Source organism: Podarcis filfolensis (assembly GCF_964270895.1).
Source record: "Podarcis filfolensis genome assembly, chromosome: 18".
NCBI classification, from domain to species: domain Eukaryota; kingdom Metazoa; phylum Chordata; class Lepidosauria; order Squamata; family Lacertidae; genus Podarcis; species Podarcis filfolensis.
Genome location: NC_139622.1, coordinates 2,380,364 through 2,408,292, shown reverse-complemented (window position 1 = coordinate 2,408,292; position 27,929 = coordinate 2,380,364). Strand labels below are relative to the sequence as shown.

At 48.8% G+C, this 27,929-nt stretch overlaps 1 protein-coding gene across 2 annotated transcripts in view; it reads right to left on the bottom strand.

Moving 5' to 3' along the window:
* Window positions 1-25,824, bottom strand: part of NCAN (neurocan) — a 61,630-nt gene extending 35,806 nt beyond the window's left edge. The window contains exons 1-3 of one of the 2 annotated variants that reach the window (XM_083594365.1): window positions 25,624-25,824; window positions 7,257-7,336; window positions 236-637 (exon numbers count right to left, since the gene is read on the bottom strand). In XM_083594365.1, the coding sequence (XP_083450491.1) occupies window positions 236-637; window positions 7,257-7,329 (475 nt within the window). In that variant the 5' untranslated portion in view covers window positions 7,330-7,336; window positions 25,624-25,824. Of the gene's footprint in view, window positions 1-235; window positions 638-7,256; window positions 7,337-25,623 lie in introns of those variants that run through there. The other variant, XM_083594364.1, reaches the window with a different exon arrangement.
* Window positions 25,825-27,929: the final 2,105 nt, after the last annotated feature.

The window sequence follows — 27,929 nt, the reverse complement described above, 5'->3', positions numbered from 1 at the left end:
ATGTAGTAGGGTATTAACATCTAACATAGATATTAGGATAATAACACCATATCAATTTATATCAAAATCTATGGGAGTATATTACCTTGCATTCTTGTTTCTCTCTTTTTCTTATATTTGTTCTCCCCCCTCACTCCCCCCCCCTTTGCATCACTTTATTTCCTTATCATTGAAATTCTTTCAATACAAGTATTATTATGTTTAAGAATGTACTACTATTGCAGATGCTTCTCACCTGTGACTTCCAGGGGCACCAGGTCCTGCTCGTCGTGGATCCCTGCCACCACCTCACAACGGTAGAGCCCGGCGTCGCTGGCTCGGGCGGCTGAGAGCAGCAGGGTGGCATTGTGGCGCCAGGCGGGGTACCCAGGCAGAGAGACCCTCCCCTCGTAGCCTTTGGAAACCTTCACCACGTTGTCCTTGGCCACCAGGATGGGGACATCCTCCGGCTGCCCCGAGGCCGACTGGACCTTGCTCCACTTGATCCGAGGGGGGTCAGGAGGCACGTTGGGCCCCAGGGAGGCGGGCAGCTGCAGGAGGAAGAGGCAGGGCAGGGCAACGGGCTCTGCCAGGCCAACCCGGAGAGGCTGGTGGTGGACTTTGTTGATGTGGATCACCTTTGCATTGTCTTGGGAGCCTGCAAGGAAAAGATGGGTTTGTTTTGTGGCATTCTTGTGCTGCCTTTTTCTCTGAGGAGTGCAAGGCGGCATGCGTCGTTCTCTCTCCCACTCCCAATAATAAACCTGCAAGGAAGGTGAGGCTGCGAGAGGCAGCGACTGGTCCCCAAGGTCACCCAGCAGGCTTCGTGGCTGAGTGGGGATTCAAACCCTGCTCTCTCCCAGCTCTTGGTCCTCATCTAGTCCCTACAGCAGCCCGGAGAGGTAGGTTGGGCTGGGAGAGGCAGGTCACACTAACCCCAAGCTTCATGGGACAGTGGGGACTTGAACCCTGGTCTCCCAGTTCTTGGTCCAATGCTCTAACAATTATACCTTGCTGGCTCCAGCTAAGTCATACTTGGAACAAGTCAGCTAAAATCAATAGGTTTTTGGACTCCCTTTTGAAAACTAATTTGGAAATTACAAAAGAACTCAACATTTAAATAAATATATAAAAGTAGAAAATTTCTCATTACAACCGTGCTAGTGATGTTAATTGCTTACAATTTTGTAATGAGTGTAATTAGAATTGGAAAATGTACAAATGCAATGATATAAAGGTTAATTTTGAAAGCCATGAGGCGGGAGGGAAGGAAGTCGATAGGCTGTAAAGAGCCAGGTATGTAAAGTGGGTTGTAATGATGTGAACGTATATTATTAAATGGAAATAAATAAAATTTATATATAAAAAAGAAAAGAAAAAGAAAACAATTTTGTATTTTGTAACAAAAAGATAATTTCACCTGCATGGTACTTTGATGTATTTGCTGCCTGCATTGAAATGTAAGTAAAGCTTCTTTGCTTTTCATTACTAAAACATGTGGTGCATTCTTAGCAACCGGGACAGAGAAGGGAAGGTGAGCAGTCCACAGATAGAGGGGGGGAAAGGCACAATTGTCTAAGTCCTTGCTTCCAGCAAGCTACAAAAGCACACAAGTGTTTTTACTGTGCTAAAAGGGCTTCATAGCCTGTCTCGCTCATTTGGTTAGAGCATGATGTTGATAATGCCAAGGTTGCAGGTTCAGTCCCTGTATGGGACAGCTGCATATTTCTGCATTGCAGAGGGTTGGACTAGATGATCCTCAGGGTCCCTTTCCAGCTCAACAGTGCTATTATTCTACTCTCTCATTTCTCCCACCCAGGTGGGACAGGAGGTTTAAATTTTAATTTGCAGATTTAATCCTCACTCCATCCCCCTCAATCTGGAGGGACGCTGGCTTTCACCCTCCCAAGAAAAGGCCTTCCCCACACTGCCTGGAGGACAGAGGGCCAGAGAAGGCTGCCTTAACTGGTCACAGAAGGGAATTTTTTGCAGCAATGAAAAGCACCGCTCTGTGGACTTTGCAACCGGTGAAATTAATCATCTCCGTGGCTGCGGCGGACACCCTTGCTCCTTCTGAGCATTGATTTTCTGCTGCAGCCAGCTGGGCCCAATTATAGGATGAGGGGGAGGGTAGCCAGGAAGGGTGGAGGGAGTTAAAAAAGAGGGAGGAGAAGAAACAAAAGGAAATTGAATGGATAGTCCTGAAGCCAAGATGAACCAGAGAGCTTGGCTCTCTGGGACCATCCAGCTCCCCCCTGCCCTTTTTACAAGCAATAAGGGCAGCTCAGTACCGTGTTTTCCAAAGCCCAGGCTAGGAAGCTGAGTTACTGAAACTGCACTCCAGGGATTCTCACATGGATCCTGACACTCGGCTGCTAGGAAAGGGAGGGCTGTGCCGTGCAATGGTTAGCACGGCTCCAGATCTCCCGCAAATTTCCTCCATGGCAATTAAGGATGCGTCATTCTGCAATGTGGTTAACTGATCTTAACTTTTTGATGGTTTTATTGTGTGGGGGTTTTTATTGCTGTAAGCAGTTTGTGTGTGTGTGTGTGTGTGAGAGAGAGAGAGAGAGAGAGAGAGAGAGAGAGAGAGAGAGAGCGCAGTATACAAACACTTTTATAAACAAAAACATAGTAAGTGGTGGTTTGGCCTTCTATGAGAATGCAAGAAGAGCGCTGCTGGATCAGGCCTAAGGGGGCCCATCTAACCCAGCATCCTATCATAGAAACATAGAATTGTGCAGTTGGAAGGGACCCCCAAGGGTCATCTAGTCCAACCCCCTGCAATGCAGGAATCACAACAGCAAGGCAGGTGGGGCTGAAAGAGACCCATGTGGTTTTCGGCAAGCCAGACCATTCCTTACCCTCCAAGTGTCCCAATTTTCCAGGGACAGTCCCGGAATTACAGAAGCCATCCCAGTTTCTGGTTTGATCCCAGAATGTCCCGGTTTCCCTTTTCCTCCGTGTCTCGGAGGACAATTAAAAGTGGTTTGTGTGTAGGTGCAGAAGGAGAGTCCTGTTTATAAAGAAAATGAAATTCCTGCACCAAATGAAGGAACCGGTGAAGCTGGCATACGAAGCCCTTTCTATATTTTTGGAAGAAAATGTCACCAATCCACTTTAAATTCTTTAATTGCAATGCTTCTGCAGCCAGCCATTTCCTAGGAAACGTGGGGAGTGTTGATTCCTTTATTGCAAATGGAGCCTTGCCCTGTCTACTCAGAAGTAAGCCCCACTGTATTCAGTAGAGCTTACTCACAGGTAACATGGTCAAGACTGGGCTGCCTTACACTGTGATCCTAAGCATTTTCACTCAGAACTAAGTCCCACTGAGTTTAATAGGATTTTCTGTCTAGCATGTTCCTGATCATTCTCAGTTTTTTTTAAATTATTATTATTATTATTATTATTATTATTATTATTATTATTATTATATCCTGCTTTTTTCCCTGACAGGGACTCAAGGCAGCTCAAATCCTATATCCTATTTCCTGCCATTTATCTGTGGAAGGTGTTGCACACAATCCCTTCCTTCACACATTTTTCCTTCACAACAACCTTGTGAGGCAGGTTCAGCGGAGAGGTTGGAGTTGGCTCAAGGTGACCAATGTTGATGTGCCCACGAGGTCTACGTGTGCAGGAGAAGCTTCCTGATGTAAAATGTTGTCATTTAGTCGTTTAGTCATGTTCGCCTCTTCGTGACCCCCTGGACCAGAGCACGCCAGGCACTCCTGTCTTCCACTGCCTCCCGCAGTTTGGTCAAACTCATGTTGGTAGCTTCGAGAACACTGTCCCACCATCTCATCTTCTGTCGTCCCCTTCTCCTTGTGCCCTCCATCTTCCCCAACATCAGGGTCTTTTCCAGGGAGTCTTCTCTTCTCATGAGGTGGCCAAAGTCTTGGAGCCTCAGCTTCAGGATCTGTCCTTCCAGTGAGCACTCAGGGCTGATTTCCTTCAGAATGGAGAGCTTTGGTCTTCTTGCAGTCCATGGGACTCTCAAGAGTCTCCTCCAGCACCAGAATTCAAAAGCATCAATTCTTCGGCGATCAGCCTTCTTTGTGGTCCAGCTCTCACTTCCATACATCACTACTGGGAAAACCATAGCTTGAACTATATGGACCTTTGTCGGCAAGGTGATGTCTCTGCTTTTTAAGATGCTGTCTAAGTTTGTCATTGCTTTTCTCCCGAGAAGCAGGTGTCTTTTAATTTTGTGACTGCTGTCCCTATTTTCATCGGAGAAATGTTGGAGGGCATTGCCCTTCGTTCATCTGGCTCACTGCCGTCTGCCCTGCCCTGAGATGCTGTGAGCTACTCGCCTTCCCCAAGTCCTCACTGCTCAGAGAGGCATCACAACATAACCCTGTTGTCTTTAGCGAGGGGAGGATAAATGTCAGACCAGGAAGTCAGAATTTTGGCCCAGATATTGGATCTGTGCAGCCACAGAATGGCAGAAATGGGGGTGGGGGGAGGTAAAACACCCTGCCTGACACAACTTGGCAGAGGAATTGAGATTCTTTTTTTCCTTTTCTCCTGTGCATCATTCCTTATTCATGCCTGTCTTCCAGTTACCATTAATACTTAATTACCCGTGCATTATTTGATGCTTATGGCTGGCAGGTCGTTTGCAGCTTGTTTGTTTACAGTGGGTTGTGGGGGGGGGGTAGCAGGGGACAGAAAACAGATCCCAGATTCTTGCCTGCAACTACAAGGTTTTTCCAAACCCAGACATGCTGGGGCGAAAAGTTGCAGCAGCATTTGGTACTTTTTAGCTTAGGCTTGTAAGAGGCGACTTGATAGAAATTTATAAAATTGTGCAAGGCATAGAGGAAGTCGACAGAGGAAACTGGAACTCATAACACTAGAACCAGGCCGTGCCAGGGTCCCTATATTTACTGGAGAAATGTTGGAGGGTCTGGAGTTATGCATCCCAGAAGACAAGGAGATAAGTAACTAGACAACCTGAAGGCAGCCCTGAAGAGGGAAGTTTTTAGCGGTTAATGTTTCATTGTGTTTTTATATATGTTGGGAGCCACTCAGAGTGTCTGGGGCAACCCAGTCAGATGAGCAGGGTATGATAAAATTATTGTTATATCAAATTATTATTATTATTATTAAATACGACATTTGTATCATGGATGTTTTAGCTGAGATTCCTGCATTGCAGAGGGTTGGACTAGATGACTCTCGGGTCCCTTCCAACTGTACGATTCTACTATTGTACGATTCTGTTTTCATCAGAGAAATGTTGGAGGGTATACAAGATCTCTCCTAGGAGGAAAGGCTTTTTAGCTTAAAGTAAAGGTGAGTAAGGGGCGCTAGGATAGAAATTTATAAAATTCTGCATAGCAGTCGTAGAAGAAACTAGAACTCATAACCTTAGAACTGGTGGACATCCAATGATGGCGAACGTTGGAAGATTCAGGGCAGAGGAAAGAAAGCAGCCGAGAGTTGCATTGTGCATGGCAGGGAGAGAGCGGGTGGAGAAAAGCCTTTCTCCCTCTCTCTAAGAGTAGAACTCGAAAGCTGATCGTTGGGAGAGTCAGGAGGGATAAAGAAAGAACTTCTTCATATGGCACAACTATGGAACTCCCTGCCACAGGAGGCGGCAAGGCCACCACCAACTGGGATGGCTTTAAAAGAGGAGGGGATAAACTCAGGTAGCAAAGGGCTATTGGTGGCTATGCTCTGCCTCCACAGTTGGGGCAGCCGTGCTTCTGAATCCCAGTTGCTGCAAACCATGGGACGGGGGGAGTGGGCTCCTGTGCCTGGATCCTATTTGTGGGCTCCCCTTTGGGGCACCTGCTTGGCCACTGCAAGAGCAGGAGGCTGGGCAAGATGGACCATTGCCCTGATCCAGCAGCCAGGCTCTTCTCATGCTCTTGTGGAGCCTCCAAGCCCAGAAGCAGTCTATCTCTATCCCCAGGTTCTTAAGGGTATTTGGCCTGATCTGGCTGCCACTCCTTATTTTCTTCTCTTACAGACTAGAAGGAGCAAGGTGCATGTATTGCAGCCCACGAACAGCGTTCCGTCTAGGTCAGGGCTCAGCAACCTTTTTCAGCAGGGGGCCGGTCCACTGTCCCTCAGACCTTGTGGGGGGCCGGACTATATTTTTTTGGGGGGGGGAATGAACGAATTCCTCTGCCCCACAAATAACCCAGAGATGCATTTTAAATAAAAGGACACATTCTACTCATGTAAAAACATGCTGATTCCCAGACCTTCCGCGAGCCGGGTTGAGAAGGCGATTGGGCCGCATCCGACCCACGGGCCTTAGGTTGCCTACCCGCTTGGACTACTGCAACACGCTCTACGTGGGGCTACCTTTGAAGGTGACCCGGAAACTGCAATTAATCCAGAATGCAGCAGCTAGACTGGTGACTGGGAGTGGCCGCCGAGACCACATAACTTCTGAGAGATCTGCATTGGCTCCCAGTACGTTTCCGAGCACAATGCAAAGTGTTGGTGCTGACCTTTAAAGCCCTAAACGGCCTCGGTCCAGTAGACCTGAAGGGGCATCTCCACCCCCATCGTTCAGCCCGGACGCTGAGGTCCAGCGCCGAGGGCCTTCTGGCGGTTCCCTCATTGCGAGAAGTGAGGTTACAGGGAACCAGGCAGAGGGCCTTCTCGGTAGTGGCGCCAACCCTGTGGAACACCCTCCCTTCAGATGTGAAGGAAATAAGCAGCTTTCCTATCTTTAAAAGACATCTGAAGGCAGCCCTGTTTAGGGAAGTTTTAAAAATTTAATGCTGTATTGTTTTTAACACTCGATTGGGAGCTGCCCAGAGTGGCTGGGGAAACTCAGCCAGATGGGCGGGGTATAAATGATAAATTATTATTATTATTATTATTATTATTATTATTATTATTATTATTATTACCCGGGTCTAGGTGCTCACAGGAAGCTGGCAAGCAATGCCTGAAGGAAGCAGCTTCCCTTTCTTCTTCTTTTTGGCCACAGATCCCTGATTTGGAGGGAGGGGAGAGCCTTCCTACTTGTTGCCAGAAGCACACCCCCCCCCCACGCAGGTGGCATTCGGCAATAGGCTTCTCCTGGAAATGGAAGTTCCATTTAGCTGCCCTGATTAAGTCAACAGGCGACAAACAGAGTCAGACTCTTACAAGAGCAGTTCTTGATTGTGCAAATGAATGCCACATCTAATAAATGCGTTTTTAGGGCAGTGGGAAGAGAAAGAGAAATGAAATTGTCCAATTTCATTTTATTTTTTAAAAAATACTGCTTAATGTCCTGTTCCTCACCACATCTAAGCAGAACTTACCCACAACAGAGAAAGGCAGGAGCAGATATCCAAGCAGGACCCAACAGCCAGCATCATCCATTAAATGGACCATCCTTAATCTGGAATAACAACAACAAATCTTATTGATCCTCATCATTTTATTATTATTACATTTATACCCCATCTTCCCTCCCAGGAGCTCAAGGGGCTGTACAGATGGGCAGGGTATAAATGATAAAATTATTGTTATTGTTATTACATTGTTCTCCTGCTCCCTGTTTTATTCTCGCAACGACCCCGTGAGCTAGGCCAGGCTGGGAGACTGTGGCTGGACGCGCATTGACTGGGGAGCTCTCCGATAAAAGTGAATGTGGTCGCTCTCCCCAACTCCTTTGATTTCATCCTCATGCTAACCCCACGAGGTAGGCCAGATGGAGAGACAGTGATATCCCTCCCCAAGTTCCACATGGTGAGTTTTAAAAACTGGTCTCCCAGGTCCTGATCTAACTACTACGCCACACTCCCCCCAAGGCATGTCACTATGCCTGTTAGCGCACAGGGAAGTAGAGTCAGCAGAGGCCTAAGCTCAGCCTCTGCCTGTCTGCCTGCCGTCCTACCAAAAACCACTCTATGGGGTGACCCTCGCTGCCATCTTCCCCCTCTTCTGCCTCTGTTACCCTAAGCAGAACTCAGCAGGTACCTATCTCAGATCCACCTACTTCTGTGTTGCTTTTTGAGGTCCCTCCCTCTCTCTAGATATATCTCACATCCATTTCTCAATATAGCTGCCCAAGATCTATCTATCTAGAGTGGTATATAATTTAATAAATCATCATCATCATCATGCATTGCAGAGGGTTGGACTAGATGACCCTCAGGGTCTCCTCCAACTCTACAATTCTATTCTGCCTGTCTATTTCCCTCCCTATCTCTCCATCAATCTACTTATTTATCTAATCTCTCTACCTAATCTACCAGCTAGCTAGCTAGTATCAGAGCTGATCACAGGAGCCAACTCCTAGAGCAGGCATAGGCAAACTCAGCCCTCCAGATGTTTTGGGACTACAACTCCCATCATCCCTAGCTAACAGGACCAGTGGTCAGGGATGATGGGAGTTGTAGTCCCAAAACATCTTGAGGGCCGAGTTGGCCTATGCCTGTCCTAGAGGCTGAGATCCCTTCACACACACACACCAATGAAATATTTTAGGGGGCCTGGCCATTCACATGGTGTGTGCGGACCACATCAGGTGAGCGATAGTGTGGAGCAGGGCTTACCTGCCCCTCAGCCCCCAATATTTTATTTAAGTTGGCACCCCTGGGGCTGACTCAGGGCCTTACAATCCGGAGCTATGGTTCTGAACGAAGGCAAACAACCTTTTCTCACCCAAAAGGTTTTGATCCACCTTCCTTCCTTTTTTTAAAAAAAGGCTTGGATCATTCTGATTCCAGCAGCATCTGACAGCCTTTTTTTCTTTTCTGGGGTGGAATTGCGAAGAGGGAGAGCGAGCGAGAGAGAGCAAGATGCGCGGTCTGGTGGGGAGGGGGCCCTTTCATGTCAAGGCAAGTTTTCCTCTCCAGCTGCAAATCCCCCCCCCCATCACAGCGCCCTCCGCCGCGACTCCTCCTCGCATCAGCCGCCTCACCTCCTGCGAGTTCAAAGCGCAACGAAGCGGCGGCGGCGCTTGGCAAACGGGGCGCGTCTCCGAGCCCCCCCCCCCGGCCGAGAATTAGCTTTGAGGGCTTCTCAAAGGAGACAGCTCCTTCCCTGGGGGAATGCGAGGTGCTTGTGGGTTACAGGAGGCCACGGATTGCGTGTGCGTGTGGACGCTTCTCCTTTGAGCTCGGAGGCCCAAGGCCCTCTGAGCGCCACTTGCTGGGAATCGAATACATATTTTAAGACATTTTCTTTTATATTGTCAACTCCCCATCCCATTTTCCGTGATGTTTTTATTACCACCACCACCCTTTTGCTACTCCCTGCATTCCCTCTTTTTTAAACATAATCATAAGACAAAAACCTTTAATTCTTTCTGTTGCTCATGGTTCGGAACATGGGAATTGAAAGGTTGTTGCAGTGCCTGGGGGGGGGACTTCCCTTTGGGGGCTTGTGGCTGGCCACTGTGGTGACAGGAGGCTGGGATATGACGCACCCCCTTGGGCCTGGCCCAGCTGAAGGGATCTCCCTAGTTTCTTGCGATTCCTAAGTGGAACCAGGAGCCTGGGAGGAAGGTCAAGGAAGGGAGTATCCTTCAGAGCGTCTCCACCCCCATCCTCCAGCCCGGAGACTGAGGTCCAGCTCTGAGGGCCTTCCAGTGATTCCCTCCCTTCCAGAAGTGAGGCTACAGGGGACCAGGCAGAGGCCGTCTCGGTGGTGGCCCCCGCCCTGTGGAACACCCTCCCGTCAGATGTCAAATAAAGAACTTATCAGACTTTTAGAAGACATCTGAAGGCAGCCCCGTACAGGGAAATTTTTAATGTTTGGTGTTTTATTGTGTTTTTATATATGCTGGAAGCCACCCAGAGTGGTTGGGGCCACCCAGTCAGATGGGTGGGGTTGTTGTTTAGTCGTTTCCGACTCTTCGTGACCCCCTGGACCAGAGCACACCAGGCCCTCCTGTCTTCCACTGCCTCCCGCAGTTTGGTCAAACTCATGTTGGTCGCTTCGAGAACACTGTCCCATCATCTCGTCCTCTGTCGTCCCCTTCTCCTTGTGCCCTCCATCTTTCCCAACATCAGGGTCTTTTCCAGGGAGTCTTCTCTTCTCATGAGGTGGCCAAAGTCTTGGAGCCTCAGCTTCAGGATCTATCCTTCCAGTGAGCACTCAGGGCTGATTTCCTTCAGAATGGAGAGGTTGGATCTTCTTGCAGTCCATGGGACTCTCAAGAGTCTCCTCCAGCACCCAAATAATAAAATTATTATTAATTATTATTATTAAGGAAGGAGCGAGTCCGTGGTTAGTGTGTCAGACAGTGATCTGTGAGAGACTGGGGTTCAAATCCTGCACTCAGTTTTGAAACTCACTGGGTGACCCCAGAGGACCTGTCACAATCTCTCAGCCTGACCTACCTTGCAAGGTTGTTGTGGGGCTTCAGTGAGGAGGTGGAGAAAGAAGCTTCTGTAGGAGCTCCTTGGAGGAAAAGGTGGGAGATAAAGGAAGGCCGTAAAAGAGCCCCTCAGGGGAGAGACATTAAGCAGCGCCTTCCTCTTCGGGCCCCATCAACGCTAATTATTTGTGATGGAAAAGCGGAGCCTGTCTCCCTTGTCTTCAAGAAAGTGAGAATTTGCATTTCAATGGGGATTCGGAGGGGGCATCCAGGCACTCTGAGTGAGTGATAATGCAGCCCTTCCGCGTGTGGTTTTCCCCTGGGGAGGGAAGGGGTGGGATGGTCGGTGGTGAAATTCATTTCTTCCCTGCTCTCCCCGCAAGCGGCTTCCGAATCAAAGCCACGTCGCTCTCAGAGCCTGGAGATTCAACAAGGAATCAATAATAGCAATCAACAGCAATTAAAAAAACAAAGGCTGGGCTATAGATCAGTGGCAGGACCAGAAATAGCCCCCCCCCCCTATTTTCTATGTGTGCCACTTGAAGATACGGCGGTTGAGGCTGCAGACAACCCAAAAGGTTGAAGGAACATTTAAAAGATGCAAGGCTCGCTCGGAGCACAGTTCCCTCCCCTCCACACAATCCCGGGGACTGTAGTCTATCCTCTAGCCAAGCTACAATTCCCAGCACCCTTAACAAACGACAGTTCACAGGATTCTTATTTGGGGGGGGGGATGGGAGAGCGGGACTCACCTATTTATTTCATGAAATGTATAAATAAACAAACCTCAAAGCAGTTTACAACTTGAAAAATCATCAAGAAGAGAGATCAACAACAAAAATAATTTAGTGAGGCTGGGGTATTGTTTAGTGAGGGGTTGCTGTTATTGATACTATCTTTATTTTAGTTCTCGCTACGATTTGTGTTCAGATTGTTCAATTTGGCTGTGGGTTGTTTTTTATGATTTATTTATTGTTTATGATGACTTTGGGTTATATGTGTAATTATGTGCTTTTTCATGTAGTAAGCCGCATTAAGCATGGCTTGAACTATGGGAAGGCATCATACTAATACTAATTAATGCTAATGCTACTAATGATTTTATTATTTATTCCCTGCCCATCTGACTGAGTTGCCCCAGCTAATAAACCATCAAATAATATAAACTTTTAGATGCCTTTTAGATGTGTTCTGAAAGTCAGGCAGTTGTTTATCTCCTTGACATCTGACCTCAGGGCATTCCACAGGGAGGGCGCCACTACCGAGAAGGCCCCATGCCTGAATCTCCGTGTCCAGGATGAGGGATGGGGGTGGAGACGCTCCTTCGGGGCTGAGGCCATTTGGGGCTTTAAAGGTCAGCACCAACACTCTGCAGGTTTCACATTGGGGCAACTGCTTGGCCACTGTGAGAACAGGATACTGGACTAGATGCTGGGCCACTGGCCTGATCCTGCTGCCATGTTCTTCTGCTGTTCTTTCCCTCCTTTTGCACAAGGCAGAAATTGAGATGGTTTCCTTTAAGCATGACTGCTGTGAAAATATTTCCAATCGCCTGTCCCAATAGAGGGCTTGCCGGTGCATTGACTTCCTCCCATATTACTTAGGGGGAAGTGGGAGGTTTTTATTCCAGTCAGCCACAAAATAAGATGAGTCATTGAAAGGGGAAGGTGGGAGACACACAGACAGAATTATTTCCAGCCTCGTCCCCTGAAGACGAGTTCAGGAAGGGGGGGTGGCGGCAGCGGTGCTTTCAGGCTTTGCTCCCTTCGGAAAAGAGAGGCTAGGAAGCATCAAGGCTAGAGAGGAAGGCTGGCAAACCTGCAGCCTTCTGGATGTTGGTTGGACTTGAACCCACAGCAGCCCGGGTGGCCGATGGTCAGGGGTGGCAAAATTTGGAGGCTTGTTCCTGATCTAAGAGGTAGCACCTCCCTCCTCCATGGGCTAATGTTCTGACTTGGCATGAGGCGGTTTCCTATGTTCCTGCTTACAGCAGCCGTTTATTCAAATCCATGAGGACCAGCACCTTATTTTGTCTTTAGGGGAGCAGCTGCAGCTGAGTGGTGGAGAAAGCTGCTTTCGGTCCAGGCCCCAAACCCCCGAAGGTCAGTCTGGGAGGGACTCCTGCCCGAAACCCTGGAGAGCTGCTGCCAGCCTGTGTAGACAGTACTGAGCCAGATGGGCCTAGTGGACTGACTCTGCATCAGCACAAGAGTTCCTGGCAATGAGAAGGCAGCAGAGAGAGGAAACAAGAATTAGCCATGAATCCTGCATTGCAGGGGGTTGGACTAGATGACCCTGGGGTGCCTTCCAACGCGACAGTTCCATGATTCCTCCATTCAGATCCCTCAAATGGCTTGTTCCTTTCCTCCTCCTCCTCCTTTTTTTCCTCCTATGCTTGAGCCGGCCATTCCAGGAGCATCTGCCCAGCTTCGCGCAGAGCAAATTAAGCCACTCAGCCCTCCCTCCGCTGCCCAAAGACTCTCAACCTGGCAAAGAGCAGCTAAGTCCTTCCCCGAGCAGTTTCTGCTGTGCGTCCCTGAACACAAAGGGAAGGGGAGGATGCCCAGCGCCTTATTAATCACGAAGACAGCCAGGGAGTCTTTTAAAACAGACACGTTGGAGGGGTCTCTTGTCTTGATAAATGCAGCGAGGCGTCCGCTGCTCTCCTGAGAGGTGGCAATATCAGGGATTTGGAGCTGGCTGCAGGAGAGTCTCTTTTTGCCGGGAGGGGGGCAACGCACACAGACAGTGTTGTGTTTTCAAAGGACGCCCCCTGCCCTGCCCCCCTCTTGGCCAACCCCAGTGGCTCTCTTTGGGAGACGAGCCCACTTTCAAAGAATAATAGAATTTTGGTGTTGGAAAGGGACCCCCAAGAGTCATCTAGTCCAACCTCTCCAGCTCGTCAAAAACCTTCTTAAATTGTGGTGCCCAGAACTGGACACTGGATTCCAGGTGTGGTCTGACCAAGGCAGAATAGGGTGGCATGATTACTTCCCTTGCTCTGGACACTAGACTTCTGCGGATGCAGCCTAGAAGTGCATTAGCTTTTTTTGTTGCTGCATCCTTGCAAGGTGTCAACTTGGGAAATCTTTTCTGAGGCCTCAATATTTTCCTCCAGCAAAATATTTTCCCTCTCTATTTCTTCCTGGGTTGTTGCTGTTTTACAGCTCCAAACACCACAGAGAAGCTGACACCTTAGGGATAACTCAGTAGAGCATGAGGCTCTTAATCTCAGAGTCACGAGTTTGAGCCTAGCATTGGGCAAAAGATTCCTGCATTGCAGGGGGTTGGACTAGATGACCCTCGAGGTCCCTTTCAACTTACAATTCTTTGGTTCTGTGGATCCTTCATGATTTTGGTGGGTGCATTGCACAGGTTTTGCCACAGATTTTTTATCTCTTGGGTGCCTTGATTCCGCCCCCTTCATTCACAGTTTGCCCCTTAAAAATACTGAGAAAAACAGTGGGAGGGGAGGAATTATACTGACTAAATTGTAAACATGTATCCTGTTTTGCTGGGGCCAGTAGGGAAAGGATTAGAAAATACCTGATCAGGACCTGGGAGAGCTCCCAGGTCTGCGGCTGATCAGGACCCCGGACAGCTCCCAGTGGGCTTTGCTCTCTGAGCTTGAGGAGATGTTGTCTCAGCAAAGGCTTAGTCATCTGAGGTCTTTAAAGCGCTGGCAGGGCATGACCTTCCAGTGACTCTGCCCTCTTGGGAGAGCTGCTTGCAATATTTATCTTCTCTTGTAGTTGCATGTGCTAGCACACAGAGCTGATATGCAGCGGCAGAAGTGAACTTGAGTTGATAAGCTGGAATGTAAGAAGGGGTTTAAGAAGGATGTTGACAACCTGGAAAGTGTGCAGAAGCAGGCAACCAAGATGGAGAAAGGATCTGGAAACAGAGTTATGAGGAATCGTTGAAGGAGCTGGGGAAGTTTAGCCTGGAGAAGAGGAGACTGAGAGGTGATACGAGAGCCATCTTCAAATACGTGAGGGGCTGTCGCATGGAAGAGGGAGCGATATTCTTTTCCGCTGCTTCCAGGAGGGGGGAATCCAAACTAATGGATTCAAATGACAAGAAAGGGGATCATTAGGGCACTGTTTCCCAAAGTGAGCAATACCACCCCCTGGAGGGCGCTGGAATGATCCAGGGGGCAGTAGTAGCCTCAGGTGCAATTGAGGGACGTTGAATAAAATAAGGGGATGGTGGAAGCGTAAAGAAAGAAGAAAATTTTGAAAAACATGTTTCATCTGTTGTACAATGAATAAGGTGTCTTATTTACAACAACGTATTTCTTTACGATGTTGTAGGTAGAAATATAAATATACAAAAGAACACATATTTGTCCCTGCATCTTTCTGTTCGTATGTTTAAAGAAGGTAGATTTCCAGGGGGGCACTGAGTATCAGTGGCGTAGCGTGGGTTGTCAGCACCCGGGGCAAGGCAAGTAATTTGCACCCCTAACCCGTGGATTTGCGCCCCCTAACCCTAACCCCCAGATGTTGCGCCCGGTGCGGCCGGCCCCCCCTGCACCCCCCACGCTACGCCACTGCTGAGTATTTTTTTTCCTTGAAAGGGGGGCGATAGGTCAAATAATTTTGGGAACCTCTGCATTAGAAAGAACTTTCGGATGGAAAGAGATATTTGACAGTGGAGCAGACTGACTCCCTCAGAAGATGGTGGACTGTCCTTCTTTGGAGGTTTTCAAGCAGAGGTTGGGTGGCCATCTGTCATGGATTCCTCAGCTGTGGTTTCTGCATTGCAGGGGGTTTGATTCCTGAGGTCAATAGACCTCTCCTGCATGAATTTGTCTAATCCCAGTTGGTGGCCCTCAAACTTCATGTGGCAGTGAGTTCCACGGTTTAACTACAGAACTATGTTTTTTTGTGACCCTCTGGTTGGTTCAGATGTAGTTCTTTGGCACCGGTAAATCTGATTTTACCAGGGACCAACCAGTAGGTTACATAATAGTGAGGAAGTTTTTGGATTCTCAAGGACTTGTCACCAGGCTGGATGGGGCAGGGCAAAACTGGCTTGATGCTGAAGCTGTGGAAAGGGGGGTTAGTGGGCTGTTCTTGTTTTTATTCTGGTTATGTATTTTGTGTTTTTATATAGTGATTTTATGTTGTGAACCACCCTGAGCCCTGTGTGTGTAGGGTGGAATAATAATAATAATAATAATAATAATAATCGATTGAAGATGGAGGAGACCAGTGCAATCTGCAACTCTCCATCCCATCCTCAGTCTATGCACATCGGCACTCAGCACACAATGGATGCTGAACATGCTCAGACTTCATAGAGCTGTTTTGGGGTCCTCCCCTCTGCTTCTTCTCTAGAGCTTTATCCAAAATATTTCTGTACTTCCACAAATATCGAGGCTCCCTCAAGCCTCCTGCACTTCACAGGGTTGGTCTTGACGACCCTTGGGGTCCCTTCCAGCCCTGCAGTTCTATGTTTCCATGATAAGCCTCCACATCCTTTCCTCTTAGGGAATTTATCTCTGCTGGGAGTTTTTCAGGTAACACCTAGGACTTCCGCAGAATCAAGAGAGACTCCTAATGTTGGGTGATTCTGAACTCCGGGGAGAAATTGGGGAAGAATTTCAGGAGTGTGTGTTTTCTTTGCACAGAAAGCCAAGCTAAGACAGACAGGGTGTGCCACAGGGGGATCTTGTCAAATGTCTCTCTGAGACAGGGAAGTGGGGGTGGGGGGGTGGGAGAGGTCCCCTAAACATGCACACCCCCAGACCGACCACTGAGAGTGACGTGTCCCTTTCTGCGACATCCATTAGCTCTCCATTTAGGGAGGAAAAACTGAAAGCGTGATTAAAATAAAACCTCCTCTCTTGCCTGTTTTCCCTCGACACACATGATCTCAGCAGCTTGTCAAAAATTGTCACTTTTGCGGGGGGGGGGTGGAGGGGAGGAAGGAGAAGAGGCCAGAATGCGCGATGCTCTGCCCGCCTTGCAGAGCGGGCCAGATCCCGACTCACCGCGTGGATTTTTCGCAATTAGAGAGGCGCTCGTGGGATGCTGTTTGGCACCAGGCGCATAAAGGCTTTCCCTCTATTTGTGCTCTTGCTCCAGCACCCCCCCTTTCTCCATGCCCCCCCCCCCATCCCAAGGAAAGGATTTGCCATTTTGGCATGTTTTTGGCACAAAATCACATTGAAAAGCCAGATTAGCCTTTGGGCTAGGTCAGAGAGAGCATATCCATTAGATAAAAAATGATAATAGCGCATGCCCATGCTTTAGCAAAATTGACAAGAGGGGAGATCACACACACACACACCACCCTCACATCTGCTACAACTTGAATAATTCATAGCGCTCATGAATATGCCAATCTGGTGATTGGTGATTAGGTTCACATAAAATGCAATTTAAATCTTGGCAGGATACTGGATACATCCCCCTCCCCTTCTCTCCAGACCCTACGCAAAGCTTTGCTGCAACTTCCCTTCTCTTTGTGGAGCAGTTTCAGAGCCCTTTCGAATGAGATTCGCACCAGGGTCCAGAGAATGCTGTGGGGGAAATGACACAGCCATAAGAAGCACCTACAGGATGGGGCCAGTGCCCCACCTAGTCCAGCATCCTATTCTTGTGGCGTCCCAGATGCCCCAATTGAGAAACCCACGAGGAGGACCTGAGCGCTAGAGCACTCTCTCCCAGGGTTAGAAATTCAGATGTGTAAGCCAGGCGCCAACTGGCTCATTAAACCGATGTTGCAGTCACCAAAACAGAATGTCTAGTTGCCATTTTGAGACAAGACGCCTCTAAAAGTCTTATTTTTCAAAGGATGGACTGACTGTGATTGACTCTCAGTTAAACATCTGGCTAGTGCAGATGACAACCTTGAGATAGGATAAGAGCTTTGAGAACTTATAGGACCAAGATTAGAACCTGTTTGGCCTAGTGGTTAGCGGCAGGGGTCGGCAAACTTTTTCAGCAGGGGGCCGGTCCACTATCCCTCAGACCTTGTGGGGGGCCGGACTATATTTTGGAAAGGGAAAAAAAAGGGATGAATTCCTATGCCCCACAAATAACCCAGAGATGCATTTTAAATAAAAGGACACATTCTACTCATGTAAAAACACGCTGATTCCAGGACCGTCCGCGGGCCGGATTTAGAAGGTGATTGGGCCGCATCCGACCCCCGGACCTTAGTTTGCCTATCCATGCTCTAACCACTGACCTGCTGGCCTCACCACACCCACACCCCACCCCGCAAATATGCAGCCAGCCACAATTTTGCATCCGAACCTAGATTCATTTTTGGATCCCCTGTTTCTTTTGATGATATTTACATTTTTGGCTCGGACGGTTGCCATGTGCTACCTTTCCTCGCCTCGATTCCAAAATGCCAAACTTGTCCCCTCCCCCCAAAAGGCAGATGGTCCAAATTCACACCATATTGAAGGGAAATCGAGAAGGAGAAAAGTTACACCCACTCTGCAGAGAAGGAGAGAGAGAGGGCCGGGGGGAGAGATTCTGGCTCAGTTGGGAATTTCAGGCTGGCCCAATGAGACAATTCTTATTATTGCAGGGCCAATGGACCATTTCGTTTATTTGTTGATATTTATTGCACTGATATTTATTGCTAGTTGACCAAGGGGTCATCTAGCCCAACCCGCTGCAAATCAGGAATCGCAGCTGAAGAAATCACAGCTATTCTCCAAGGCTCACGCGACTCTCCATTTAACAGTGAGATAGGTTAGACCAGCCTTTCTCAACCTGTGGGTCCCCAGATGTTGTAGAACTACAACTCCCATCACCCCTAGCTAGCAAGGCCAGAGCTCAGGGATGATGGGAGTTGTAGTCCAACAACATCTGGGGACCCACAGGTTGAGAACCACTGGTTAGCCTGAGAGAGGCAGTGCTTGGTCCCCCCAGTCACCCAGTGAGTGTCCTGGCCCAGTGGGGATTCAGACACTGGTCTCTCCCAGGTCCTGATCTGACACTCTAACCCAGGCTTCCTCAACCTCGGCCCTCCATATGTTTTTGGCCTACAACTCCCATGATCCCTAGCTAGCAGGACCAGTGGTCAGGGATGATGGGAGTTGTAGTCTCAAAACATCTGGAGGGCCGAGGTTGAGGAAGTCTGCTCTAACCCATGGGTACCCTGGGCTAGAGCATCGTCTGCATGCAAAAGGGCCCAGTTTCATTCCCCACCAGATCTGTCTTAGGGCCAGGGACAGATCCCTTGACTGAAAACCTCAGAGAGCTGCTGCCAGTCAGTGTCACCAGCACTGAGATAATTGGACCAATGATGTGACCAATAAGGCTCCTTCCTCCAACGAGCTCAAGGTGGTGTACCTGCAGTCCCCACAACAACCCTGAGAGGTAGGTTAGGCTGAGAGTCACAGATGCTTTAGTTGAGATTCCTGCATTGCAGGGGGTTGGACTAGATGATCCTTGGGGGTCCCAACTCTATGATTCTTTGATTCTATGGGAGGCAGGGACTGGCCCAAAGCCACTACCCAGTGAGCTTCATGGCAGAGTGGGGAGATTTGAACCCTGGTCTCTCCCAGGTCTAATGCTCTAATCCAGGCATCCCCAACCTTCAGCCCTCCAGATGTTTTGGACTACAGTTCCCATCATCCCTGACCACTGGTCCTGTTAGCTAGGGATCATGGGAGTTGTAGGCCAAAACATCTAGAGGGCCACAGGTTGGGGATGCCTGCTCTAACCACTGTGCAACACTGGTAGGTGCCTGCACTGTTTTGTTTTCAGGGCCTGATAGAAACTTTTTTCCCTTTAGCAAGGATACTCAGGCAAGTACACCTGACATGCCTTTTAAAAGATAGTTTTATTCTGTTTAGTATATATATTTTAAATCCTGGCTACTTTTTCGGGTGAAGCTAACTTGTTTTTAATATCTCATTTTTATTGGTCATTTCAATGTATATTTTACGTAAATCACCTGGAGGTTTTGACAAGCAATTCTCTCAATCTCTCTCCCTCCCTCCCTCTCTCTCTCTCTGTATTTAATGTGCTTATATCCTGCCTTTCTCTGCAGTTGGGATTCAAGGCAGCTCTCTACACTTAAAAACATCATTACAAACTTCAAAATAATAAAAGGAAACTGCTTTCCTCCCCTGGAGGATTTTAAGCAGAGCTTAGATGGTCATCTGCCCTGGATGCTTTAGTTGAGGATCCTGCATTGCAGGGGGTTGGACTAGATGATCCTTGGGGTCCCTTCCAACTCTACCATTCTATGATTCGTTGATTCTATGAAAGCAATAGTTAAAAGACATCAGGACACATTTAGAACCAACAATTAAAATCCAGTTCGTCCTCGCAGCAGCTGAATGGTCAGCATTGCCTGGACCTTAGTGTTCCTAGAATCCTGGGATCATAAAGCTGTAAGGGACCCCCAAAGGTCATCCAGCCCAACCCCCTGCAATGCAGGAATCACAGCTAAAAGTTTCCGAAGGCTTGTCTGAACAGGGAGGTCTTAGCCTTGTGGCGGAGTCTCTTGGGAGTGAATCCCACACTATATGAGCAGTCACAAAAGAGAGAGAGAAAGAGAGATTGTTGGCATCTGCCTGTCTCAAGAGACAGGAGTGAAGTCAAAGCACTGTGTTAGCAGCACTGAAATGGCCTCCCCATGGCGCAAACCTGGGCAATGTGTCTGGAGGTCCTGGGCTGCCCAGAGGACAAGATCCCCCTTCCGGCCTCACTGAGGGGGGTCCAAAGGAAAGCAGAGCAAGACGTTTGGCACCAGCTTGGCTGCAGGAGTTGCCAGAAGGAGGCTGCAAGGTGCCATCCAACCGTCTTAGGGACTCCCCTCAAGATTTGTGTAGGGTTCACTCCTGAGCCTCCTCTTTTCCTGTATATATCCCACAAGGGAAGATGAAATTGGGGGCGGGGAAGTTGCATTTTGCCAAAAAGAAAAGATGAGTGTTTTAAGGGGCTTACTCCCAGGTAAACGGGGATATGATTGCTGTCTTGCAGAATCCATTGAGGGAGAGCTTGTTTCAAAAAGCTCTGAATATCGGTCACTGGAGTGGATTGGCATAAGGCAGGGAGGGAGGGAACCACTAGAAAATGTTCCATTGATGAATTGTCACAATTAGCCAATGAACACTTTGATTGCAAATTAAAGAGAGTTCCAAAGTTAATTGCCGCTGGCCATCTGGACGTTTTCCCCCTGGCACATCCGACTGGCTGAATTAGTGCAAAGATTTCACCCCATCGCCGGTTATCAAGCCTTGGGCTCCAATTATACGTCGACTCCAGAGATCTCAAAGACTCCCCACAACCTGCCCATGGACCCACCAACGACCCATAGGCAGAACTCTTTGGAAAACCCTCCGAATGGAAAACCACCGCCTTATGTGCAAATCAGCCTACTAGAGAGGCAGTGTGGTGTAGTGGCTAGAGGGTTGGATTAGGACCTGGGACAGACCTGGGTTTGAATCCCCGACTTGGCCATGAAGCTGGCTGGGTGTGACGTTGGGTGGGGGCAGTTGCTGCCTATCTTGGCTTAACCTACCTCACAAGGTTGTCGGGGGAACTAAGTGAGGAGCAGTGGTGAGCTATCTATGCCACCTTGAGCCCTTTGTAGGACAAAAGTGGGATAGGACCTCAAGAAATAAATAGATCTGTCAGTAGAGCATGGAACTCTTAATCTCAAGGTTGTGGGTTTAAGCCCCACATTGGACAAAAGACTTCTGCGTTGCAGGGGGTTGGACTGGATGACCCTCGTGGACCCTTCGAACTCTATAATTCTATGAAATAAAATGTTCTCTGAGGGATATAAAGGCTCAGCTCAGCAAAGGCCTCTCTGTTGGCCTGAAAGCATCCATGAGGAGCTGTCCCAGGTGCTGAACAGTTTTGGAGCCTGACCTGCCTTGACCCCCCCAAAGCCCTGTACTTTTTGTATACCACATTTATATCCCACAGTTTTCTCTGTGGATCACAGAATCATAGAATGGTAGAGTTGGAAGGGACCCCAAGGGTCATCTAGTCCAACCCCCTACAATTTAGGAAGCGTATTGACAAACAGGAAGAGGAGATCAGCCAAAATGATCAAGGCTGCTGATAGATGTAATGTCTTCCATTAATCTGTCCAGCATTTTATTACACTTTTAAAAAATAATAATATCAGCCTTCATCTAAGCTGTGCAGGTCCCTCCCCTGTTTTTATCCATCCCTATAACTGTGAAGTAGTTTCGGCTGCGCACGGCTGCGTGAGCTTCAGGGCTGCCTGGAGGTTTGAACAGGAGACCTGGTCCAGCAATCTAACCACAACACACCAGATCTCATATCCTGCAGCAGGGAGTTCCACAGACTAACAGAGTGAAAAGGGGGGGGAAGCACTGTGCTTTCGCAAATATGAAACCTGACGGCCACAACAAGTAAGACGAAAAGCATATTAAAAAATTTCAAACACCAGAAAGGCAGCCCTGATTGCTGCAAAAAACCCATTTTGCAACAGTGATTCACATCGAACCAAAGACAGAGGCTTCAGTCTCCTGTGCAGGCTTACTAGGGAGCACATCCCACAGAGCTCAGTCAAAGTTACTTCTGCGTAGGCAGCTGAAATAAAACTGCAACATAAACCCAGCTGATTTCAATGAGCTGGGATCAGAACAGCAGTTTCTTGTGAGCAACATAGATATTACATAACACTTTACCCTGAAGCCTTAATTAGAAAGCTCAGCTCTGCAGCCATTTCCCAACTCAGGTCTTGCAGCGCAACCACCGGAGACATGTTCCTCTGGGCATGTGCAGAGGACAGTTCCCTCTGCACTGGCTTCGCCCCACATCTTTCTTGTACACTGTGGAATAAGGGTGTTCAGGGGACCCTTTTCCACCAGCACCGGAATCCTTCGTCCCTGAGGTTTTTAGAGAGCCTGGTTTCAACAAAGGCAATCTGCAGGAGGGGCAAGTCAGCTCCCTGGAAACCCCTGCAGCCTGAAACCTCTGGCTAGGACTGGGGAGGAGAGTGAGATTTAAGAAATAAGAAAGCAAATGAACAGAAGATAAGAAGAGCCTTCTGGATCCGGACAAAAGCGGCCAAGCTTTGCAGTATCCTGTTGTCACAGTGACCCATAAGAACCTGGGAACCTAGACAGACTACCTCTGGACTAGGAGGTTCCATAAGATCATCATCATCATCATCCAAGATTCTTAATCTCAGGGTCATGAATTCAAGTCCCATATTGGGCAAAAGATTCCTGCATTTCAGGGGGTTGGACTAAATGACTCTTGGGGTCCCTTCCAGCTCTACACTTCCATGGTTCTAAGGCTCTCAGAGCCTGCCTGCTGGATAAGGCCACTGGCCCACCTAGTCCAGCCTCCTCCTCCTAGGAAACCCTCAAGCAGGTCTGAGCACAAGAGCTGCTCTCCCCTCCTGCAGCTTCCAGCAACTGGCATTCAGAAGCCCTGCTTCCTCTGGCCCTGGAGGCAGAGCAGAGCCATTGTGTCTGGCAGCCAGCCTTAGCCTTCTCATCCATGAATGCACCTAATCCTCTTTAAAGGCATCCTAGTTGGCAGCAGTCTCTACCTCCTGTGGCAGGGAGTTCCATAGATGAACTCTGCAATTGCATGAAGAAGTCCTTTCTTCCACCTATCCTGAATCTTCCAACATTGAGCTTCATTGGACACCCACAAGTTCACAGTGTCCGTTTCAATGGGTCTACTCTCCATGGGGCAAAGAGTAGGTTTAAACACCTTTATCCTCCTGGTTTTATTTCTTCCACAAAACTCATATACCACTTGTAATGCAATAAAATAATATGCAAGGGCTGCCCCATGGAAGAGGGAGCAAGCTTGGTTTCTCCTGCTCCTGAGGGTGGGACTCGAACCCGTGGCTTCAAGTTACAAGAAAGGAGATTCCAATAACTTTCTAGAGCTGTTCGACAGTGGAAGGGACTCCTTCAGAAGGTGGTGGACTCTCCTTCCTTGGAGGTTTTTAAGCAGACGTTGGGTGGCCATCTGCCATGGATACTTCAGCTGAGATTCCTGCATTGCAGGGGGTTGGACTAGATGACCCTTGGGTCCCTTCCAACTCCGCAATTCTATGGGTCTAGGAAATACTCCACTTTCTCCTCTCCCATATCAGGGAATGGTTGGCATTTGCAGGGAAGATAATGGACAATAAGGAGAGCCCACCCGCCGGGTGCTTTTTCCTGAATGCTCCCCCCCCCAGTGACCTCTCACCTCTTGGGATCTGTGAAACATACAAGGACCCCAACACCAAGTTCAGGTCATTGGATCCATGCTTACGGTATCACTTACACTGACCAGCAGCAGCTCTCCAGAATTTTGGGTGGGGGTCTCCCACACTCCTCCTTGGGGATTGAATCTGGGACCTCGGCATACATGGATGCTGGTCCACATGCTTGTGAACAAAGGGCTGATTTAATGGGAACTTATGAACTTGCTTTATACTGAGTCCATCTAGCCCAATAACGTCTGCACTGACTGGCAGCAGCTCTTTGGGGCTTCTGGCAAGGAACTTCTTCTCCCGCTCCACCCATGAGCTGTGGTCATCCTTTCCTTCTCATCAAAGTAAGACCCCAGTCCTCCTGGTTCGGAACGAACAGGAAGCTGCCTTATTCTGAGCCAGACCGTTGGGTCCATCTAGCTAAATATTGTCAGCACAGACTGGCAGCAGCTCTCTAGCGTTTCAGGCAGTGGGTCTTGTGGTCTTACCTAGATGATCCAACCCGCTGGGCTGCTGTCCTTTCCTTTTAAAAAACAAAGCAAATTTCCAGTCCTCGTAGAACCATAAAATTGTAGAGTTGGGATCTTTTGCCCAAGGTGGGGTGAACGCAGGACCCTGAGATTTTGAATCTCATGCTCTGCCAACTCATTGTGGGTCTGCATACAGGGGCTAAAGGAAGCTGGGGGTGGGGGGAGAGAGACTCTCCCAGGTGCCAGACCCTTCCTAGCCCTATCTAGAAGTACGGGTGCATCTGAACCTTCTGCCAACCTCCCACTGAGCAACAAAGCCTTCTCACCCAACACATAGCTCACCCGTCATGCTGCATTTTGGATCACCAGCTCATGAGCCGCAAGCAGGATCTCCTGTTATCGCTGCTGCTGCTTATATTATTATTATTGCTATTACTACTGCTACCGTGGTCGTCTTCAAATGACACCCATCCCTTCCACACCAGCCTCTCCTCGCCCTTTTCCCAGACCTGCTGCTCCCCTTCTGCACAGCCCCCTGGAAACAAGGCACCCCCCCTCTTTCTCCCTGTTCACACAACACCCAGATGTCAGCAGGTTTTCACCCCTGTGCAATTCCTCTCCTCCCTTTCTAACAAGCGTAAAGCTGTATTATTCAAGAGCTTACCCATCTCATTATCACACAACTCCTTGCCTTCACACTTTATCTTTCCCTGGGTTCGGATTCCCAAAGGATGTTGGTGTGTGTGTGTGTGTTTTAAAAACAGACCTGCTCTTTGGCAACCCAAAGGATTTTCTTCTGCTTCTTTTGCCCAGTGTTCTCCTTTTCTTTCATTTAGCTTGTTCTTACACTTACACACCAACACACTTTAAACTGGAAGGGCTCCATCTCCCTCCCTTTTCCTTCCCATTCACCAGAGCTAACACCATGCCAAGCCCTGAACTCCCAAAATTCTCTCTTAATTCTTTCTCTGCCTTTCTTTGGATTAGCTTATTTCCCCCCCTACACCCCTCAAAATAAGTCCCTTTTCACTCCGTGCTGGAGACAACACACAGAGGGAAAAGGCAGCCTACATTTCCAAACACTTCTATTCTCTTAGCAGATTGCAACAAAAAGAGAGAGAGGGCTCGTTTGCTTTGGGGACTGCAAATTTTTCCAGCTGGTCAGTTTCCAGGTACTTGAAATGGACAAGCAGGGATCTCCCTCCCCTCCCTTCCCCCAAATGAAACGCAGGACTCCTTCGCCCAAGGATCTCCCATATTCTCTCTCAGATCGCAAAAAAAGGAAAAAAGGGTTCATTTCCTTTGGGGACCGGCAGACTTTGGAGATTTGCAGCTGATCGGTTTTCCCCCTCCCCCCAAATCAAATGGAAACAAACGCTTCTCCCCAGAAGCTCCCCAAAGGGGCGAGTTATTACACACACACACAGAGACTCCCCCATATACACACTTTCTCTGCCATCAGTGCCCCCTCCCCATCCTTCAACCCACGAGCGATCCTGCCCCCAAGTGAAATGAAATGACATCCCTGCAGGAAAAGAGAAAGAGGTGTCCAGGACAGAATCAGAGAATAACGTATTTTAAATTCAGCTGATCCTAGTATTTGCAAAACGAGATTTTCAATGAAGTTAGGGCTGGGTTTTGGGGAGGGGTTGGGTGCTATTTTTAAAAAATGCAAACAAACAAACAAGCAAACAAACACGCCCCTACCTGACTCTCTCACTCCTGTGCCTCCTTTTTTTTTTCAGAGTCTGCAGGAATGCATCGCTTCTCCCAGCAAGGAAAGAGAAGACTTCTCCCTCGCCCTCTCTCGCTTTTCCAAGCAGCGGCGGAGGAGGCGACGGTGCCACCGGCTTCCGAGGCAGAGGGCGATTTTTCAAAGGTGGGGTGTGCGGGGTGGGAGATGGACCCACTCAGAGGGGGCTGAGCCCCACCAGCAGCATCCCCTGCAAAGGAGAGGATGGAGGGGGGAGGAGAAGAGGGGCAGGGTGGGTGGGTGAGTGGGTTTCTAGAAGGGGGGTTCCCTGCAGCCAATCCTCGCTCGCAGCTCTGGAAACAAAGGGGGCAGGCAGCCCAGATCAGCCTGGGGGGAAACTGCAGAGAGGCTGGTGTCGAAGGGACCCTTTCGTGGCGCCCCGCTGGTTCTCCATGGGGGGGGGGTGATGGTTGTGGGGTGGGGGTCTCGCCTCTCCCCTCTCGCCTCCTCGACCTGCCTGGGCTCCTGCTCTCTCTCTCTCTCTCTCTCCCACCTGCACGCCCAGTTAGAGAGGAATAGCAGCTGCTGGTGGGACTGATGGTAATGCAAGGCAGAACTGGGAAAGCGGGGCGGGGGGGGGGGATGAAGAAAGAGAGTATCAGGTGCGCATGCGCTTGGGTTCCTATAAAGACACACAGACATTCTCTCTCACACACACGCACACACACACACACAATCTCTCTTAAAATTACACTTACACTTTTCCGACGGGTAGCTCTCGGGCATGCAACTTTTGCAAAACAAATATGAAATAAGTTCGTGGGTGTTTGGAGAGAGGTTTGCAGGAGTTGCTCACCTGACCAGATCTGGGTGTATTGATTTTTTCATTAGGGATAGGCTTGCCATAAACAGCCTCGGTACGATTCTACAGTGGGGAGTTTTTAAAACAACAACAACAACAACGATGAAAGGCAATTCAGTATTTGAAAAAAATTTGAAAACACCTCCACTCCTATCTTTCTATAAAGCATATAGGTAACGATTGCATAGGTGAAAGGGGTATTTCAAATACAGATCTTGACTTGCATGTCCTGCTGAAAAAGGGAGAGAGGAAGGAATAGACACCCGAAAAGACAATGGGGTTACAGCCAGTGCAGGGGTGACAACTTGAATAAAATGTGGGGGGGGGGCAGGTAAGCCCTGCCCTGCATAATCGATCACATGACTCAGCGTGCACACAGCATTTGAATGGCAATGCCCATTCACTTTGGGGGACCCCTCAACTATTTTATTCAGGGGCAAAGGGACCTCAGCCCCAAGGAGTTGGCTCTGATGAGCCAGTGTTAGCCCAGCTCAGGGTGGACCCATTGAGATCCCTGCATTGCAGGGGGTTGGGCTAGATGACCACTGGGGTCCCTTCCAACTCTACAATTCTATGGTTCTTTGAAAACAAGGAAAATTGACTCACTTGGGGCCATTAATTTCAATGGGCCCGCTCTGCCTTTGTTGGTTACAACTTACAGTTTTAACTAGGAGGGAGGGCAGCAGTTAATTTCTGTGGGGAGTTCTCATTAAGGAGGTGCAAGGTCTAGGTCAGGGGTCAGCAACCTTTTTCAGCCGTGGGCTGGTCCACCGTCCCTCAGACCTTGTGGGGGGCCAGACTATATTGGGGGAGGGGTGAACGAACCCTATGCCCCACAAATAATCCAGAGATGCATTTTAAATAAAAGGACACATTCTACTCATGTAAAAACATGTCCGCGGGCCGGATTGAGAAGGCGGGCCTTAGGTTGCCTACCCCTGGTCTAGGTGAACGCTCCCCAATGGATCGAGCTCTCTCAGTGAAGAGAGGTTTGGGGGCAAAAAGACCAGAATAGCCCCTCTGCCTTCCTGGGAACTGATGGGGTGGAATGACGGGGCGGGCCTCTGTCATGGATGCTTTCATTGAGAGTCCTGCTTTGCAGAGGCTGCACTAGATGACCCTCTGTTTAGTATACTATAGGATCTTATAATTCTACTTCTACTCAGAGTAGGCCCATTGGAATTAATTAAGCCAAAAGTCTGTGGATATCAGTGGGCCTGTTCTAAGTGGTAATTAGATGGCTGCAACACTTAAGGGCAAGTAACACTGTTACGCAAACCCTTAGCTTGAGATCAGTCGAGTTTCCTGCATTGTAGGGGGTTGGACTAGATGACCCTCAGGTTCCCTTCCAACTCTAGAACTCTGTGATTCTATGACTTGCCTCATATGTGCCTGTTTGGCTATGTGCATCTGCACACCTTGCACTTTTACAAAATGGCACATAATATTTGTTCTGCT